The 17,846-nt window shown below is 47.3% G+C and overlaps 3 protein-coding genes across 5 annotated transcripts; 2 read left to right on the forward strand and 1 right to left on the reverse strand.

Moving 5' to 3' along the window:
- Positions 1-4,588: 4,588 nt before the first annotated feature.
- LOC136966374 (G-protein coupled bile acid receptor 1-like) lies at positions 4,589-5,678 on the forward strand. Its single transcript, XM_067260874.1, has one exon. It carries the CDS (start codon positions 4,589-4,591, stop codon positions 5,663-5,665), a length of 1,077 nt encoding a protein of 358 aa, XP_067116975.1. The 3' UTR covers positions 5,666-5,678.
- Positions 5,679-8,609: 2,931 nt separating this feature from the next.
- LOC136966054 (intermediate filament protein ON3-like) lies at positions 8,610-13,278 on the reverse strand. Of its 2 annotated transcripts, none has more exons than XM_067260412.1 (9): positions 12,958-13,278; positions 11,956-12,164; positions 10,959-11,019; positions 10,759-10,854; positions 10,145-10,309; positions 9,693-9,818; positions 9,382-9,602; positions 9,184-9,209; positions 8,610-8,979 (listed from the first exon to the last, which is right to left on the reverse strand). In XM_067260412.1, exons 1-9 carry the CDS (start codon positions 13,168-13,170, stop codon positions 8,723-8,725), a joined length of 1,374 nt encoding a protein of 457 aa, XP_067116513.1. In that variant the 5' UTR covers positions 13,171-13,278; the 3' UTR covers positions 8,610-8,722. The 2 variants fall into 2 exon arrangements, with proteins under 2 accessions (XP_067116513.1, XP_067116514.1); XM_067260413.1 differs by having other exon boundaries at positions 8,880-9,023; positions 12,958-13,268.
- Positions 13,279-13,492: 214 nt separating this feature from the next.
- On the forward strand, positions 13,493-17,293 carry zgc:92380 (uncharacterized protein LOC445086 homolog). Of its 2 annotated transcripts, XM_067260414.1 has the most exons (8): positions 13,493-13,943; positions 14,167-14,249; positions 14,456-14,612; positions 14,725-14,886; positions 15,018-15,143; positions 15,868-16,100; positions 16,211-16,245; positions 16,932-17,293. In XM_067260414.1, the coding sequence occupies exons 1-8, from the start codon at positions 13,581-13,583 to the stop codon at positions 17,096-17,098; spliced, it is 1,326 nt and encodes a 441-aa protein (XP_067116515.1). In that variant the 5' UTR covers positions 13,493-13,580; the 3' UTR covers positions 17,099-17,293. The 2 variants fall into 2 exon arrangements, with proteins under 2 accessions (XP_067116515.1, XP_067116516.1); XM_067260415.1 differs by lacking the exon at positions 16,211-16,245 and having other exon boundaries at positions 16,932-17,097.
- Positions 17,294-17,846: the final 553 nt, after the last annotated feature.

Below are 17,846 nucleotides of genomic sequence, written 5' to 3' on the forward strand. Positions count from 1 at the left end.
GGTCTTGCAGTGTCCCTGTGCCCAAGTGCTGCTTTCCTGCATCTGGTTTCCTCCTGTGTGTTTGTGTGTGTGCCAGGGTAACACCTGTGATGTGTATGATTAACCGCTGCAAGGATGTTTTGGTCATCCATCAGAGGACTGCCACCGCTGGCCTCAAAGATGAATGTATGTGTGATTATTGGTATGAGTGTGTCTGTGTATTTGTGTGTGTGTGTGTGAGAGAGAGAGAGAGCGAGAGAGAGAGAGAGAGAGAGAGAGAGAGAGAGAGAGAGAGAGAGAGAGAGAGAGAGAGAGAGAGAGAGAGAGAGAGAGAGAGAGAGAGAGAGAGAGAGAGAGAGAGAGAGAGAGAGAGAGAGAGAGAGAGAGAGAGAGAGAGAGAGAGAGAGAAAAGTAACAAAGGACAGATCCTGTCAGGATCACCATCTGTCTGGAAAGTGAAATTCAATAGTGTGGATAATTGAGACAGTGTATTGTAACAAGCCAGCAGTTAGCAAACAGTTCCAGCTGCTCTATAAGCTGTGAGGCTGAATGACTACGTGAATGAATGAATGAATGACCCTTTTATTGGCTTACATTTAGTTTTTGTAACTTTTGTGAAATTCAAAAGTTCATTTATAGAGACATTCAAGGCTTGCAAACAGTCACCCAGATCGCTGAAGGTTCATTCAACCCATTTTTAAATGGATATTTACTCAGTGAGTATGAGCGGTGCGTGGGTGTGTATTCTTGCTTGTTCTGTTTTTGTGTGCGTACATATCTGCTTAATGTCTCCCTAGAAAACAGACAATGGAGGGTTTGCATGGTTGACCTTCTTATCACTTCCCCTTCCCACACACACTCTCACCAGACACCCACCCCCCCCTTCTCCCCACACATGCACACATGTAACAGCAGCCTCAACCCCCCCATACACACACCACTATGCTCCCCCCATACACCATCACAGTTCCCCCCCTCCCTTCCCACCCCCCACCTCTCCACCAGTCCTGGACACCACCCGAGCCATCCTTCTCCCCGTCACGTCTGTCTAAACTATCGCCGAGAGCGTCCGCCGTGTTTACCTAACGCCACAGGCCCCTCGCCCGGCAACGGCCGTCCATCTGACCGCCTGTTCAAAAGCGAGGCATGTTTGACCGCTTGGGGGAATTTATACATACACAGATCAGGATGTAAATGTTTGGAGAGGACAGAGATATGTATGGTGGGGACGATGCTTCTGGCTGGGCCACATACACAATGCGAGGAGGACCACGTGTTATCTATTAGGACACGTCTATGTTTTATCTGTTAATGCGTCTGGCCATGGTTTCACTGCTTACAAACGCCCAGCAATAAGTCTGGAGCAAAATGAGCTGTTCGAAATGTAAAGGTTAACAAATCATACACATAAACGTCATTAGCACGCTAGTTACTGGCTATGCATCGGTCAGACCCTTTGGGTGAGACAGAAACACACACACAAGCCAGGCCTGCACACACACATGCACACAGGCATACACAAACTCACACTTCCCCTGTTGTGGCGTAAGCTTCCCCTTTAAGAGATAGCATCTGATAGGTCTCTTTCTCTCTCTCTCTCTGTCCCTCTCTCTCTTTCCCTCTCTCTCGTCTCTCACTGTCTCAGTCTCACCAAACGAGCGTCTGATCTGTGGTTGAACCGATATTCCTGTCAGCAGTGTGTCTGATACACCAATGGAGAGATATAGACTGGGCCTGATCAGCGTGAGTGAGAGACAGCATCTGTCACGCTGACGAGCGTGAGAGGGAGAGAGTGTGTGTGTGCAGGAAGACCAACCAAGAGAGATGTTCAACTTCAGACTCTGCTAGGGGTCTACATGTGTAGCAGTACCCAGCTGACACCTGGCCTGGTTCTGTTTCCCAGAAAGAGCTGAGGTTCTGGGTGAATCTCTCCCTCCCTGGCAGAAGCAGTTTGGAGATTGAGGAGGAGTTGTTCTGTTTGGACAGTAGATTACGACTAGGGATCTACTGAGGACAGGGTCTAGCATGGGTCACTGGCTCTCTGGATCCTCTTTCCTGAAGAGGTGAGTGGGTCTCTATCCGACTTTGGGATTTATTATATATGCCGGTATCTTTTTATTCAAGTTTTATTAGACCATGAGTTATGTTGGTCCTTCACTACACCACTTTGTCACAAATAAACTTAAATAATAATAAACTCCCTCATTATGTAATATCTATCTTTACAGACATAGATCTACACGCACATACATATACATATATATGTGCTACTTAAATATGACTGCTTTAGTTTTGTACCAAATTATATTATTGGACTGAACATCTTGTCAATGTGCAAAAGTAGAGAAACCCTAAACTACTGATCATGTTTGAGTTATTACGTTGTCTTCCTCCTATCTCACCACATGTAGTAGACTGAAGCAACCTCAACTGAAACATGATTTAATCGGTGTGTGACGCACATAATGTCACTGGGGCTGTCTGTTAGCCGAACATAGTCCCCAGAAAGACATGCATTATCCATGTCCTTTCAGAAAGGACAGTATGTCTGTGTGTGTGAGTGTGTTTGTACATGTACATGTGTGTGCGTGTGCTTGTTTGTGTGCACCAGGTGAATCCTTTGCTTGTGTGAGAATCTCTCCTGAACACACTCATCAAAAGACATGAACCCACTTCTGTATCTTTATCACTGAATAGCATTTTCACTGAATAGCATTTTCGATTTACAACCAGAGAAGATTCCTCCTTGGCTCACCCTTATGTGACATGTTTGACGTGCGTGTGTAGGTGTGTCTATCTACGTGTGTGTGGAGGGGTATAGGTGTGTGTGCTTGTATCTACTTAATGTGCGCGTCTTTGCATTTGTGTCAGGGGAAGTGTGAGTGTTTATGCAGGTGAGTGTGTAAGCCTTCATTTATACGTGTGTATATATCTGTGTTTGTGGTGTGTGTGTGTGTGTGTGTCTATCTGTGTGTCTGTCTATGTGTGTGTGTGTGTGTGTGTGTGTGTGTTTGTGTGAGGGAAAACGAGGATCTGACACACCAGTTTACTACATAAATAAGTTACAAGTCTCAGTTCAGCTCACAGACTTATGAAACCTGCTTAAACCTAAATGAAACACATTAACACGCAAGCTAAATGCATACACATGATTACCGGTAAGCAACTTCAGCCTTACAGCCTTAAAGGAAAGTGTTATAATGAGAGATGATGGTGTGATATCTTTTTGTGGTGTCATTTCATTTCAGCCTGTGCTGAGAGCATTTGTTGAACTCAGCAAACAGGCACCCCAAAATACAGAGAGCACAATGAGAGACAGAACCAAAGAGTCTGCACTCATCAATTATTGACTGGTGGTGGCCTGTTGTGACTGGTCCAGCTCCCCCTCAAGCTGTTTGGGGAGCCATGTTTGATATCACATTTCCTTTGTGATGAGTTTGTGTGCATTGTGGACAACAGAAAGAGATTGTTTTTCCTTTCTTTTCTTTTTCTCTTTTTCTCACCCCTCTCTCTTTTTCTTTCACTAGTCTTGGTCTTTTTTTCTTTCTTGCTCTCTATCTATACCCCCTTTACTCTCTCTTTCATTCTTGTTCCTTCTCTTTCCCTCTCACTTCTTTTTCTCTCACTACTTCTCTCTTTCTTTCTGTGTCTATTTGTGTATCCCTTTCCTTCTCTAGCTCTTTCTTACACACACACACACACACACAAACACACACACATACAGACACATACATGGGCACAAACACAACACACGCACATTGATTCATGTGTGTCCCTGAAAGAGATCAGATCAAATCAGGACACTCAGTCCAGTCCCCTGAGGGGCACATCAATCATAAATCAGTATATTATCAGTCAACCCATCCCAAATCAGTTTACTAACAGCCTGACCAAACATAAACCAGTTTATGTCACTAAGAGATAGAGGATTTACAACCCCCAAGCAAGGCATACAAATTGGGTGATTGAGAATCAGTATTTCAGGACCATTGTGTCACAAGTCAAAACCTATAAAACTGTTGAAAGCAGAAGTGATATCTATAGGGTGTGGGTCAAGCATGAGGAACAAGGGGACACATCTAAATGGTAAACAGGTATTTGTTCCATATGTAACCAATCTAACCAATGAATCAACTTGGATCAAATCATGTGTGCTTGTATAGACTTTTTGCTAGTGCTAATTTCACACCAGGAGTATTCATGTTTCTCATTGAGTGTTTATATAGGTCCACTCTCAGGTGCCCTTACTTATGATATGTTACAGTTACAGTAAATGATTACTTCCGGTTTACTGTGAATACATTTCACATAGGGCTTTACAATAAAAGATGGTTCCTCTGGCCATACTTGTTGTTGGCAAGCTGCAGTATCATATTTTTCTGTATCTATCTAGCTTTTGATCTATCTGCATCTACATCTATCTGGTATTTGATCTATCTACATCCATCTGAAGTATGATCTATCTGTATCTATATCTGTCTGGAGTCTGATCTGTGTCTTTTATCTCCTCAGGACTTTATGATGGGACCAGAGGAGGAGGAGGAAGTAACTGAGGCGGTTTGACCATCATCACAACAAAACCAGCACAACCATTGACGTTGCCGTGACGATGGACCACAACACCTCCTCCTCCCGCCTGCTCTCGGAGGCCCGCCTCATCTACGCCATCACCATCCCCCTCTCCACCACCATCATCCTCGCCAACCTGCTCATCATCGTAGGCATTGGCTCCAACCGCCAGCTCCACAACACGCCCAACTACTTCTTCCTGAGCCTGCTGGTGGCGGACTTGTGTACTGGCGTGGCCTTGCCCTTCATCCCCTGGATGGGTCTGAACCGCCCCCTCAGCTTCACTTCCTGTCTCCTCGTCCACATCTTCCCCAACTTCCTGTTTCTGGCCTTCCTGTTCAACCTGGTCATGGTTCACTACGAGCGCTACATGTGCATCGTGAGTCCGCTGCACTACAGCAGCTTCTGGGTCCACCGCCAGTTCCCCCTGGCTCTCCTCGCCGTTTGGACGCCGCCGTTGCTCTATGCTTCGCTGCCGGCGTTCGGCTGGAACAACCGGGCTGGCCCGGACTGGAATGGCTGCTGCCCCGTCAACAGCTCAGGGACCCCGGCGCCGGAGAACTGCTCGACGAGCGCGGAGGCGGAGGGGACAGAGTGTTGCTCGTACCGCCGTGTGTTCCCCAACGCCTTCATCTACCTGGAGGTGTACGGGCTCCTGGTGCCCGCCATCTTGTCCATCGCCGCCATGACGGGCCGCGTCCTGTGGATCACACGCGGCCAGCTGAGGGACATCTGCCGGCAGCACCGCTCGCTGGAGCAGGGGGGGGGGCGCCGGAGGAGGGGGGCGGCGGGGGGTCAGGCCTCCGACCAGGAGCAGCGCTTGAACCTGCGGTACGCGCGTTGCGTGGCGGCGGTGTCGCTGACCTTCCTGGCATGCTGGGTGCCCTACATCATCTACACGCACGTGTGCGTGGCGTTCCTCCTCAGGGAGGAGGCCGTGGGGAACCCCACCACACACATCGTGCTGTCCTGCACCGGGATCGGTTCCATGGCTGTGGTCCCTCTGGTGCTGGGCCTGGCTAACAGGCAGTACACTGACCCAGCCAGGAAGCTCATACATAAACTGAGAGACCGGTGGAGGACAAGGACTCAGGACCCAGAGGATATGGCTCTCTGAGAGGACTGGGGGATATGGGGAGAGATGGATGGGTGGATGAAGGGATGAACTGTGAGATTGAGTGATAGGAGGGATGGAGAATAGAAAATGGGTTGAAAGATACATGAATGGGTGTCTAGGTAACAAACACACTCCAATCAGTCTTGACAAAACGATGGTTTGATCCATCGTTTTGATCCAATATTCTCCCCAACTCATACTGTCTCACCTGTTTTTTTCTGTCTGGCTGCCAGTCTGTCCATCTGTTTGAGTGTCTATCCAGTGTCTGTAGTGTGTCTGGCAGCGGAAATAATTATCTTGCTGCTCTAACACACGGGAAATCTTGTCACCAATCTTTGGCCCTTTTCCACTACACATTTCAGCTCGACTCAAATTTCGTTTTTTCATCTGGTGAGTCCGGCACCTGGTATCCTGAGTTTTTTGGGGATAGAACCTCCATCTTGGGTCCAGGAGGCTAGGCGATGTTCAAAAGGTAACAGGAAACACTGCAGACTACTGATTGGTCAGAAATTATCGCCACAATGTTTAAATAGCCAAGTTACTTCACAGGAGTCGCTGTCTATGATAGTGGCCGTCATTTTCTTTTCCAGTGGACTAGTCGATTAGACCTAAATGTCAATTTTCGTTGTTTATTGAGGTGCAGTTACGCTATGTGTTACCGACAAAAGGGTCCAGCAAGTGAGTGTTGCGTTGAAGTAGACATCAGAGCGAGGGGGTCAGGTAGGAGTAGTGCAGAGGAAACCAAGTACTACTGCGTATTGAGATGAGTTGTGTCCAGCCAGAGCAGTACTTGGAGTAGTGGAAAAGCGGCTTTATATCCATCTAAGCCTGTTGATGTGCTATGCTACGCTACCCTAGTTCATTTAGTGTGACCCAAAGCATTTGTGCCAGTAGTTAAAAAAATAAAGAGTTGTACAAATGTTTCTCGTTTGGGTTAATAAAGCTGCATGTTTTTTGCTATATTTGGAAGAACGGCAGTGATTTTGTGAGATAAGGAGTTTGTGTGACACAGATGTAGACTCAGTGGAAGTCTGCTAAATGGGTCATAAATTCGCTCCATCAATCACTGCAGCCAGAAACGTCTCCCTGGTCCTCCCATTCTCCATCTCTGACACTAGCTAGAGAGGATGTGGGGGAGAGAACGAGGGGGAGGATGAGAGAGGAAGGAAAGGCCAGAGCGAGAGGGGGAAAGGGAAAGAGGTGGGACTGGGGAGAGAGAGGAGGGGAGGGGGAGGGCCACATATGCCTGAGAGGTGGAGGAGCGAGAAGGAAAAGATTAGGTGTTGGTTGCTGGTATGTGCAGGACCGGCCGACCCAATAAACAAACGGAACATTTGTTTAGGCCCCCACGATCCAGTTTTTTAACCCTTGTGTTTTCAGTCATTGTGACCCACCGTCGTATTGCGACAAATTTACCTCATACAAAAACAAAGTGAAGCATTTTCTTTTAACTGTCGGGCTGTCTCAGACCCCCCACATTGGAATGGTTAAAAGAAAATTATTTTTATTTGTTTTTGTATTGGGTAAAATTGGGTAAACACAACGCTGGTTCGTTATGAACCTTTGGGTCATGTGACCCGAAGGCAGCACGAGGGTTAAAAGAAGGACACAAGGTTCCACGTCCATTCCTATGCATGTAGAATGGGGAGCAGATCCACTGTGTTCACGCTCATGAGAGGACAACGCTGCAGTAACACTCCAGCTACTTTGCAGTAACTCCACAGTAACACGTGAAACACTCCACTAACACTATCTCTCCAGCGTCCGGGACAAGAGATGAACCATAGACCTGGGTCAAGTACAAAAATGTGCTGTACCCGTTTTGTCGACTGAACCAGATCAAGTATGTCCCGTGTATTTGACTGTATTAGCTCATAGTCGCGTTCCTGTCTGCCTCCCTACAGCTGCACAGCATGTCTTTGTGTTTGACTTTTCATAGCGGTCTTCTAAACAACATTTGTCAACATAGCGTGAGAGGTTGCTCTATGAATCAGGGGGAGAAACAGGCTGTGTCGCAAACTAACAGGCCTCTGCGAGGGCAGAATATTTATATGACGTTGAGGATGAAGAATTATTAACACAGGGGGAGGGGGGGGGGAGTTGTTCCCTAAGAGTGTGTGTGTGAGACAGAGAGCGAGAGAGACTAGAAAGCATAGAGCAAGACTTGAGACAGAGCGAATGAATGTGTGCATGTTGACCGTTCATTAGATGTGTTTGAGCCAAAGCCACGAGTGTGCGCCTGTGTGTGTGAGCTCTTGACAAGAGACAGACACGAGATTCAGTCAGAGATGAAAGGCCCACCTGTCTCTCCCTTCAGCAGCCCTGCCTGCACACCTCTTTTCTTTCATCTCAGTCCTTCTCTTCATCACAGGTCCGCATTCCCAGAATCCTCCTTACTCTCTCTTTCCCTCCTTCCTGCCCGGCCGGCCCGGGCAGACAGAACACGCTCCAGGGGGAATGTCCCTGTAGCGTGGGAGTCCCTGTACTAAATGACAAAAATAAATCAATAAAAAACACACAGCACACGGAACAGCATGTTCTCTTTCAGTAAACAGCTGAATGGAGCACAACGTCAGTCCACATGGCATCAGATATGTCCGTCGGCCATGTTTTGGCGTTCTGCGATCAGACGGCAGGAGAAGCATGTGTCTCGTGTCTGAACTGAGCTGGCCTGAGAGAGCTGGCCTGAGACAAACAGGAGGAACTGCTGTTTGTACCAGATATATATACACACACGCACACACATACACCCCTTAAACGTGCAAAACTCAAACGAGAAGTTTGATGACTCGATTTTATTTTTAGACATGATGAAGAGACACAAGAAAGTACTTCTCTCACACCACAGAACCATACTGGTTTGGAACGTTTGGAACTAGAGAAACATGTCTTGGAGAGAAAGTAAGTGCTGCTGGTGCTGAAGGAAGGAGAAATAGGACTCGGCCAATCTTTACATTGACTTTTATTCACCAACACAGACTTCAATCAATTCGCTGAGGTAAATAATTAAACTTCCTAAACTGTTTTCACCAGACAATTCATGGGCTACATCAACCATTAATACAAAACACAAACACAGTGGGTATATTGCAATGCGGTGCTACCACAGGGACAGAATTTGATAGACAGTCGGTTGAGGTAGTCATCGTAGTGTGAGCTCTCGGATATGACCCGCCCCTCATCCACCTCGACTTTGATCAGCAAACGCTTCTTGGGGGCGTGGTTAGCTGTGGCGATGGGGCTGGTTGCTTGGGTGACGGGTTCAGATAGGAGGGGCTTGGAGATGTTGTGAAGCTTCGCCAGTGTCTCGTGGTCTGCGTGCAAGCAAGGACTGGATTGGTTGGTATGTTTTAGAAATCTGAGCAAAAGAGACAGGGTGGAGTTTAGAAGGAACCTATGTGTTCACACACACACACACACAAACACACAAATACACAACAAAGACAACCTGTACGTGGATGGGGCATCTAGGCTCGCGTCTGGTAAAAGGGAACTAGAGGAGATGCGGAACATCTCACCTGACTGGCGCATGTGATTGTTCATCCTACCGAGGAAGCACAGAAGGGTTTAATACTCAATCAGTCTCTCTCTCTCTTTTACACACACACACACACACACACACACACACACACACACACACACACACACACACACACACACCTTACCCCCCCCCACACACACACACTCCTCTATCCACCTCCCCTCCTCTTCCTCACCTCTTCTCCTCCCCTTCCAGCAGCTTGCGGTAGGTGGCGATCTCGATGTCCAGGGCCAGCTTGAGGTTCATCAGCTCCTGGTACTCCCGGACCTGCAGGGCCATGTCCTGCTTGGCGCGTCGGAGTGCCTCCTCCAGCTGGAGCTTGTTCTCCCGGGCCTGGCCCATGTCCTTCAAACCTGCCACCTCCGCATCCTCGATGTCCTTCTCCAGAGATTCTTTCTGTAAGGAGAGGAGGAGCAGTGTCAGTGACTGCTGCGAGTGTGAGTGTGTGAGTGTGTGTCAGTGTGTCAGTGTGTGTGTACGTCTCACTCTCTTCCTGAGGGCATCCAGGTCTGCGTTGAGTCTCTGTATGACGCGCAGCATGTCAGCGATCTCCTTCTTAATGTCCCTCACATCCTGGTCGTATTTTCCTGCCTTCAGAACCATGTCATCCATCTGAGGAGGAGAGGAGAGGGGAGAGAGGGATGTAGAGGAGAGAGGGGTGGAGAGGAGAGAGTGGGGAGGGATGGAGTGGAAATGAAAGGGAGAGAGAGATTAAAAACACAATCATTGTTAACCGTAATTCTGTAAGTGCGTGTGAATGTGTACATGTGTTTGTGTATGTTATGTGTCTGCATGGGTATGTGTATATGTCTGTGCGTGTGTATGCGTGCGTGTGCATGTGTACTGTATGTCTGTGTGTATAAGTGTATGAGTAGATGCGTATGTATGTATGTCTGTATATTCTTGTGTATGCATGTGTGTGTGTGTGTATGTCCTACCTTCTTCTGATTCCATAGCTCGGCCTCCTCTCTGGTCCTGGCAGCCATCTCGCTGTACTGGGCCTTGACGTTGTCCACTATCTCGTCCATGTCCAGAGCACGCCTGTTATCTTGAGTCAATTTGACTGTCTCGTTCTGAATCTGGGACTGCAGCTCCTTAATTTCCTATACACACACACACACACACACGTTTGTTTTTCTATCCTTATGGAGCCGGCGATTCAGTCCCATTCAGAATTGGGTTATCCCTAACCTTAACCCTAACCCTTAAAGTAATTCTAACACTAAAACACCTTAAACCTCCTGATCAAAGCATTTAAAGTTCTGGGGCCCAGCAAAAGACCCCCACAAGGTCACGTTTTTCATCTTTACTTGTGAGGACATTTGGCTCCCATTTAAGGGTGGCTAAACAAAACCACAAACACACACACATTCACACACTACAACGTCATCTATTGTAAAGGAGAACAAATCAACAGCGCCCTCTGCCCTCCACCAGGTATAGTGCATCCGTATCACATACCTGACTGAGGGGGCGGGAATTAGGAACACGGAACCGATCCCTTGTGTGACCTAAATGGGATTGGCCAGTGAGGCCTGTCAGTCAGTCCTACCTCATCAAAGCCCTGCTTCAGGAAGTCCAGCTCTCCCATCAGGTCTTCCAGCTCCAGAGCCAGGTTCACTGTAGCCAGGTGTCCCTCATCCACGTCCTGAACACACACACACACACACACACATGGAGATATAGATGTCACACAGGAGAGGAATATATGGATGGAGGAAGAATGGGAGGGGGTGGAGGAAACCTTGTCACCTTCTTGTTGATGACAAACTCGTTCTCCAGCTCAGTCTTCTTCTGGTACTCATCCTCGTAGCTGCACAACACGTACACATAGGATGATTCAGGACATGGATGAGGATACATACACACACACACAGTGCACTATCACATCCTAACGGATCGTCAACACCCAATCACACATAGTCGTAGTTTTCCTCTCTCGTGCAAACAGACAGTCAGACTGACAAATAGACCTCCTGTGGCACTGGGCTGAGATGAGCTAGACCAGACCCAAAACCAGAACCAGACCTAGTGAATGGATGGCCCAGACATAGCCCCACAGCCCACACAGCCTGGCTCCCTGCCCTGATTCTCCCCAGACTCTAAGCTCCTTCTCTGGGTACTGCAAGGCACTTGGGCCCCCGTTAGGGGGTGGGCTGGAGGGGAGTGGGAGGTGTGCTCTATCCCTCCTCACTAAGGAGGCTTACAGATCCTTGCTTATGTAAAGGTGGGATTTGGGGTGGTGGGGTCATGAGAGGGTTTGGTGGCTTTGAATGCAGTAGCAGGAAGGTCTTGGAGTGACAAGCAGCAGCATGTCTGAATGATTTGATGGGAAGTCTCTTGTTTGCTCCATCTCAGTGTGTGTGTGTGTGTGTGTGTGTGTGTGTGTGTGTGAGCGTGTGCGTGTGTGTGAGAACTGGTGGATCCCCAAAAAACTAAACCTCCCCCAATCTCCCCATGCTAAAATAAAGACATGTTTTACATTATAGTACATTTCATTCAAAAATATGAATATAATAATACATAATACTATAATATTATTATTGGCACTATTTAAACTACAACGTTGTAATAATTGAAGGTGGCATCAGGTCACACTGTCCCTCCATGCCTCCATGCAACCCTGCAACTACCTCCTGTCCCCCCCCCCCCCCCCCCCCTTGCCACCCCAGGTGAAAAATGTCTGGATCCTCCCCTGTGTGCGTGGACTAGACTGGTGCAGCGAGGACAACAGAAGCCAGCCTCTCACCTCTGGCGAGTGTGATCCACTTCTTTCTGGTTCTTGAGCAGTTCTGCCTCCAGCTTGTGCCGGTCCTGGTCCAACCCGTCTATCTGGCGCTGCAGGTCAGCTTGCTGCTGTCTGACGATGTCCTCGACTTTGCCCTTGTAGCCCTCCTGATCCAGAAGAATCCTCAGCCTTGTCTCCAGCTTCTTGTTCTCCTGCTCCAGGTGCTGGACCTGGAGGTGAATGGGGGGAGGGGAGGCATTATTGATATATTTCATACGTCTATCACAAATACATTATATGACAAATATTATTAAAGTATGTACTTATATCATGACATGGAAATAAATAAATTGCTTTCCCTTGTTGCCAACGTTTGTGTCTGTAATGCCTGGGGTCAAAACTAGACTATGCTCTTGGAGAGAGTATATTTAGCCATAGCTAAGGTTAACTGTGTGCAGTCTGTGCATGAATTCACTGTGTGTGCATGTGTGTCTGTGCGTGTGTGTGTGAGTGAGAGAGAGAGACAAACATGACCAATTGCCGACAGGACACTTTTAATTGGTAGTGAGGAATTACTTTCTAACGTAACTGCACATCTCTACCTGGCCACTGGGTGCCGAGACTGAGGCGGCAGACAGTTAACCCCCGGGTAGTTTCCTACAGTGCATAGAGTACAGTGTGTCTCGGATTGGTTGCAGTAAACTCTAGCATGCCCGGAGCCTAAAGCAGGCTACGCTCAATACTTTGCCTAGCCCGGAGCACGGAAACAGAGTAGTACATTTTCCCGCAGGTAACATGCTTTGACCGTGACCGTGCATTGTGTAAACACTTTTTGTAAACTAGTGTCAAACTATTTGATTGTTTTTATGATCTTAAAAAAAACTAAAAACTTTTTAAGCCCAATGTGAGTAAACAAGAAAAGTAAAAGGATAAAAACGTCATTGATTTTATATTTATGCAAATTGCATCAATATTCTGGTAGGTTACAGTGAGACAGAAAACAAGTTTTGCTTTAAAGCCTACCTTGTCGATGAAAGCTACGAATTTATCGTTCAACCCGACCATCTGGTCCTTCTCCTTGGTCTTGGCCGACTGGTCTTTTGGATCCATACTGGATGCCATAGGGCTCATTAGGTCGGCCTTGGCAGAGGATATTGTCGGGTAGCTTTTGAGCACGCCCGCTTTACCGGCGGCTGGTGTCGAGGATTGGCTGCTGAATCCACCGGGCTTCGACATCCTTGCAGAGTACCGTTACTGGTTGACAATCAGATGACAACAGAGTCACTAGGAGGACAAGAGTGCGTAAGACACCTTGACTCAGAAAAACACCTGCATTTAAAGGGGGCTATGACCTCCCCTTCCCTGCAGGTATTTGCCTATGTCCAATCAAATGAAGCCAAGTTCAAATTATGACATTCAAACAGAAGAAATCGAGGTGAAATTCTGGAATTACAACTCCAAACCTGTTTCCCAGACATGTGATGGTCGCAACAGAGCCAATAGGATCCATGGGGCCGGTTTTAGGTGTCAAACGTCGGTATAAAAACAATTCCCTGCATATCCCCATCACCTGAACAGCTAAACCTGGCTCCGTTGCTCTACTACTCTGTAAACTTGTACGCACTGTCCGTCCGACTATCACTAATATGGCTAGGAACAGCGCAGGTAGCATGTTCGGTGGGGCTGGCGGACGAGGCTCTCGAGTGTCAGTGGCGAGTTTGGAGGGTCTCAGGAACGTGATGCGCGCAGACCCGGAAAAGAAGCCAGCGACCAACGGTCCAATCTCCTCTGCCAACGGTCCGGTGGTCACCGCTGCCGCACCGGACGACAAGAAGACGATGCGCGGTCTGAATGATCGTCTGAACGACTACCTGGGCAGGGTGCGTCAGCTGGAGAGCGCCAACACAAATCTGGAGGAGCAGATCAAAGACATCCTGGCCAAGCGGGCTGTGCCGGTAGGCCGCGACTGGGAAGAAATCGAGAAACCGGTGGCTGACCTCAGGAAAAAGGTTTATATTTTCAATATTTTCTTTCATCTTTTGTAGTCTTTGGTTTAAATGTAAGTCAATTCCAACTGCATTGCTTTAAAGTAAATGTATATATAAGCCTATACAATGTATATACAATTGTATATACACAATATACATATACCGTTATAACAGTAAATTTATAGGCTGTTTTTAATTCGTTTTGATTGTCAGATTTATTGCTTGCTTTCATTATTTTGCGCAGCTGCGGGACAAGACCCTTGATAACGCACGCCTGCTGCTCCAGATTGATAACACCAAACTGGCCAATGAAGACTTTAAGAACAAGTATGTAAGATATATAGACTAAACTATAAAAATAATACTTTTTTGTTTTGTTAAAGTGGTATTTCTTGCAATAACCTACTGCACAACATGCTATATTTTCAGACAGACCTATATTAATAATGTTGATAATATATTTAAGATGTTGGCTTATAAATCAGGAAAGTAGTGGTGGGCGTGACCTAAACTCCCATTCCCCCCTCTGATAGGCTGGAGTCTGAGAAGCAGGCCAAGAAGGTCGTGGAGCACGATCTGGTTGGTCTGAAGAAGGTCATCGATGACACCCTGCTGAACAAAGCCCAGCTGGAGAGTCAAATAGAGTCTATAAAGCAGGAACTGGCGTTCCTCAAGAAGGACCACAGTGATGTAAGGACAACACACACACAAACACACACCACAAGCATGCGTGCACACAATTAAACGCAGCTTTAATGACATCATTTTGCATCTCCTCTCCTCCCCCTCTCTCCTATTACAGGAGGTTATGGCCCTGCGCAAGAAGGTTAAGGACTCTGAGGTGATTGTCGAGATTGACTCCAACAACTCCAACCTGGGCGATGTTCTGGACAAGATGCGCAAGCAGTACGATAAGCTAGCCAAGAAGAACCTAAGGGACACTGATGACTGGTACCAGAGCAAGGTGTGCTGGTGCTTCATTTATGGACCAGGAATCCTGCACCCTTCTTCCCCTCCATTGATCTCTCTCATTCCCTCTGTTCCCTCCCTCCCCACCTCCTTCTCTCCCTCCCTGCTTTTCTCTCTTCCCTCCAGTTTGACAACATCAAGGTGGAGGTGGCCCAGAACACAGAGGCTTTGCAATCTGGCAAGCAGGAGCTCAACGACCTCCGCCGCCAGAGACAGCTTCTGGAGATCGACACCCAGGCCATGCTTAACATGGTGACACACGCACACACACTCGCTCACACACTCATACAGTCGCTAGACATGTCTTGAGGCGCATTGCGATGGCAATAGGCTCCGCTGAGCAAACATAACAGCAACAGCTGTACAGACACGATGACAGATGATGTGTAAAGTATGTCTTGACTTAATCTCTCTGCAGTCAAAGACAAAACCCATGCGCACACACACGCTCCTGAGAGGGGAGTAAGAAAGGCCTTTGTGGGAGTAACCGAGCGTACACATTCCCAAGTCAGCGTACCCTGTCATTTCATCTAGCATTGTGATTAACAAGTAGTCTCTCTTCTCGCTTTGATCTTTTGATCCTCACACAAAACCACTGGAATTCAAATAGTACAAAAGAACGGAAAACAAATTTCTTGTCTGAAGTTTATTTGTTTAAAGTGATTTGCATTTTAACAAACATGAGTCTTTCCAAAGGGTATTCAAAAGCAGGGAGTGTTCTCCATCAGGAAATGTTTTTCCACAGACAACCAATAATCCACCAATCAGATCTCAACCTAAAATCACGATCCAAACACTGTTTGGTGTCCAAACCAACCTCCTATCTCTCTCTACCCCTCTCCTCTCATCTCTTTTCCCTTCCCTTCCCCTTCCCTCTCTTCTCCTCCTCTACCCTTCCCTCTACTCTCCATCTCTCTCCTCTCCTGTCAACTCCTCCCCTCCCCTCTAATCTCCTCATTTCTCCTCCCTCCCCCAGATACGCTCCCTGGAGGACACCCTGTCTGACACAGAGAGGCGCTACAACAATGAGATTTCCCGCATCAACAAGATCCTGCTTCAGCTGGAGGCTGACCTGACAAAGGTTCGCTCCCAGGTGGAGCGCCAGGTGGAGGACTACCAAGACCTGCTGCACGTTAAGATGAAGCTGGAGGCTGAGATCGAGAACTACCACCGCCTCATCCTCGGCATCAGCGATGACAAGGAGGCCAGGTAAGACCTAGGGTGGGTGCTTCTGGAGACACACAGACGCACAGGCACAGTCACGCGATACTACAACAGCGATATGCTGTCTCTCTCTCTCTCTCTGTTCCTCTCCACAGCTTGGAGTTCTCTCTAGAGAACGCTCTGAACAGCGGTGAGTTCTAGAAGCCTCTTTCTGACACCGGTGGTTGCAGATGTCGAGGAGATGCGGCGCGTGGGGGTCCCCTCCGATGAACTGATACTGTGTGTCTTGCATGTTTTCCATTTCAGTTCAGTCAGTCTTCGCTGTGTTTATATCACATATCCTGGCTCCTACACACTTTCACAATCCTCTAGTAGGCTTTAGGGTTGGGGCTAGGGAGCTTTCACGACTTTCATGGTTGTGGATTCTGTTTTGCTGTGTTCACTAGGAGTAGGTTAGACGCTTCGCTTAGCTGTCACCCCACTGTAAAAATACTGCATGCTCTAATCTCACTGTGTGCCCCTCAATATACAGTAACAGCATGCGCAACAGGATATCATTAAAAGGTTGATCTCATTGCGATTTAAAATGCACATTTGTGTTATAAGATTGTGTGTAAAAGACTTGATGAATGCCTGATCGTAGCGTTAAACCTATTTCAATACTTCGGAAATGCAAACCTCCTTGATCTAACATGACAGAATGGGCAACAGCTGTTGAAAGGAACACATGCTTCTTCCATCTTAGTCACGTTATATCAGAGATTACCTCCGAAAAACAAGGAAGACTGGATAAAAAATGAAATTCTGGAGTATAAAAGGGACCAGACTGGTTATGTTGATCACGCTTGTGAAACTGAAACCTACTTCCTCTTTCAGCGCCACTCAAGTCGAGTAAGAAGGAGGAGAAGGAGAAGGAGGAGGAGAAGATGACGGTGAAGGTGGTGGTCACAGCTCCTGAGCCGAGCGTCCCTGCCACCGAGCCCCCCCCCGCCAAGGTGGAGGCCCCCACTACTCAGAAGGAGGGCAAGAAAGGGAAGAAGTAGGAACGTTCTACCCAGGCGGTCAAGAAAACCACCCCACCTCCCACCCCACCAGTCCACTTCCACCAGCAACCCTTCTTCTCCCCTAAGAAATGGATGCCCAACATTACAATTACTGATGTTGTGTTGAAGTAGCTTTGTTGTTCATCCAGTGCATTCTTTCTCAGCAAATTCTATAGGTTAAATAAATATTGCACCATCTTACTCTTGGCTGTTGTCGTCGTTTCTCATGTGGTTTCAAGCAAAACAATCATATTCTTGGGTTAATTACTGTACCAAGCATTGTGCAATGGGAGTAGACTTTGCAGTTGATAATATAATACAATACAAAGCCAGAGGGCTTTGATTGGTTTAGTGATACCGTTTTTTTCGTGAACACTCAAACACAGACTAACAGAACAGTCTAAAATGACAGTACTTTTTTCTTCTTCTATTTAGCAGACATTAGTTCTACAGTATTTAGCTGGTCAGTCAAGGGGCAGTCTGTATTTACTAGCCACGTTGCAAAGCAACCACATCTCAGATAACAGGCGAGGTGAACAATCAAAGGATACTACAGTGCAACAATAACATCTCATTGCTGAAGTGCAGCAACAACATCTACATTAGATAGGTGATCAAAGTATGGGGAACAAAAATGACACGACTACAATGCAATAATAACTAGTCTTACAATGTCGATTACTATATGGCCGAGTACAGTGCAACAGAAATGACAACATATCTAAAGTGCAACATCAACTACAGTAGT

This window comes from Osmerus mordax, chromosome 22 (genome assembly GCF_038355195.1).
Source record: "Osmerus mordax isolate fOsmMor3 chromosome 22, fOsmMor3.pri, whole genome shotgun sequence".
NCBI classification, from domain to species: Eukaryota; Metazoa; Chordata; class Actinopteri; order Osmeriformes; family Osmeridae; genus Osmerus; species Osmerus mordax.

Coding starts and splice junctions, on each gene's coding strand:
- LOC136966374 (XM_067260874.1), top strand. CDS start 4,589: ATGGACCACAACACCTCCTCCTCCCGCCTGCTCTCGGAGGCCCGCCTC.
- zgc:92380 (XM_067260414.1), top strand. CDS start 13,581: ATGGCTAGGAACAGCGCAGGTAGCATGTTCGGTGGGGCTGGCGGACGA. Junction 14,250..14,455: donor AATGAAGACTTTAAGAACAA/GTATGTAAGATA, acceptor CCCCTCTGATAG/GCTGGAGTCTGAGAAGCAGG. Junction 14,613..14,724: donor TCAAGAAGGACCACAGTGAT/GTAAGGACAACA, acceptor CTCCTATTACAG/GAGGTTATGGCCCTGCGCAA.
- LOC136966054 (XM_067260412.1), bottom strand. CDS start 13,170: ATGTCGAAGCCCGGTGGATTCAGCAGCCAATCCTCGACACCAGCCGCC. Junction 11,020..11,955: donor GTGGATCACACTCGCCAGAG/GTGAGAGGCTGG, acceptor CGTGTTGTGCAG/CTACGAGGATGAGTACCAGA. Junction 10,310..10,758: donor TGAAGCAGGGCTTTGATGAG/GTAGGACTGACT, acceptor GTGTGTGTATAG/GAAATTAAGGAGCTGCAGTC.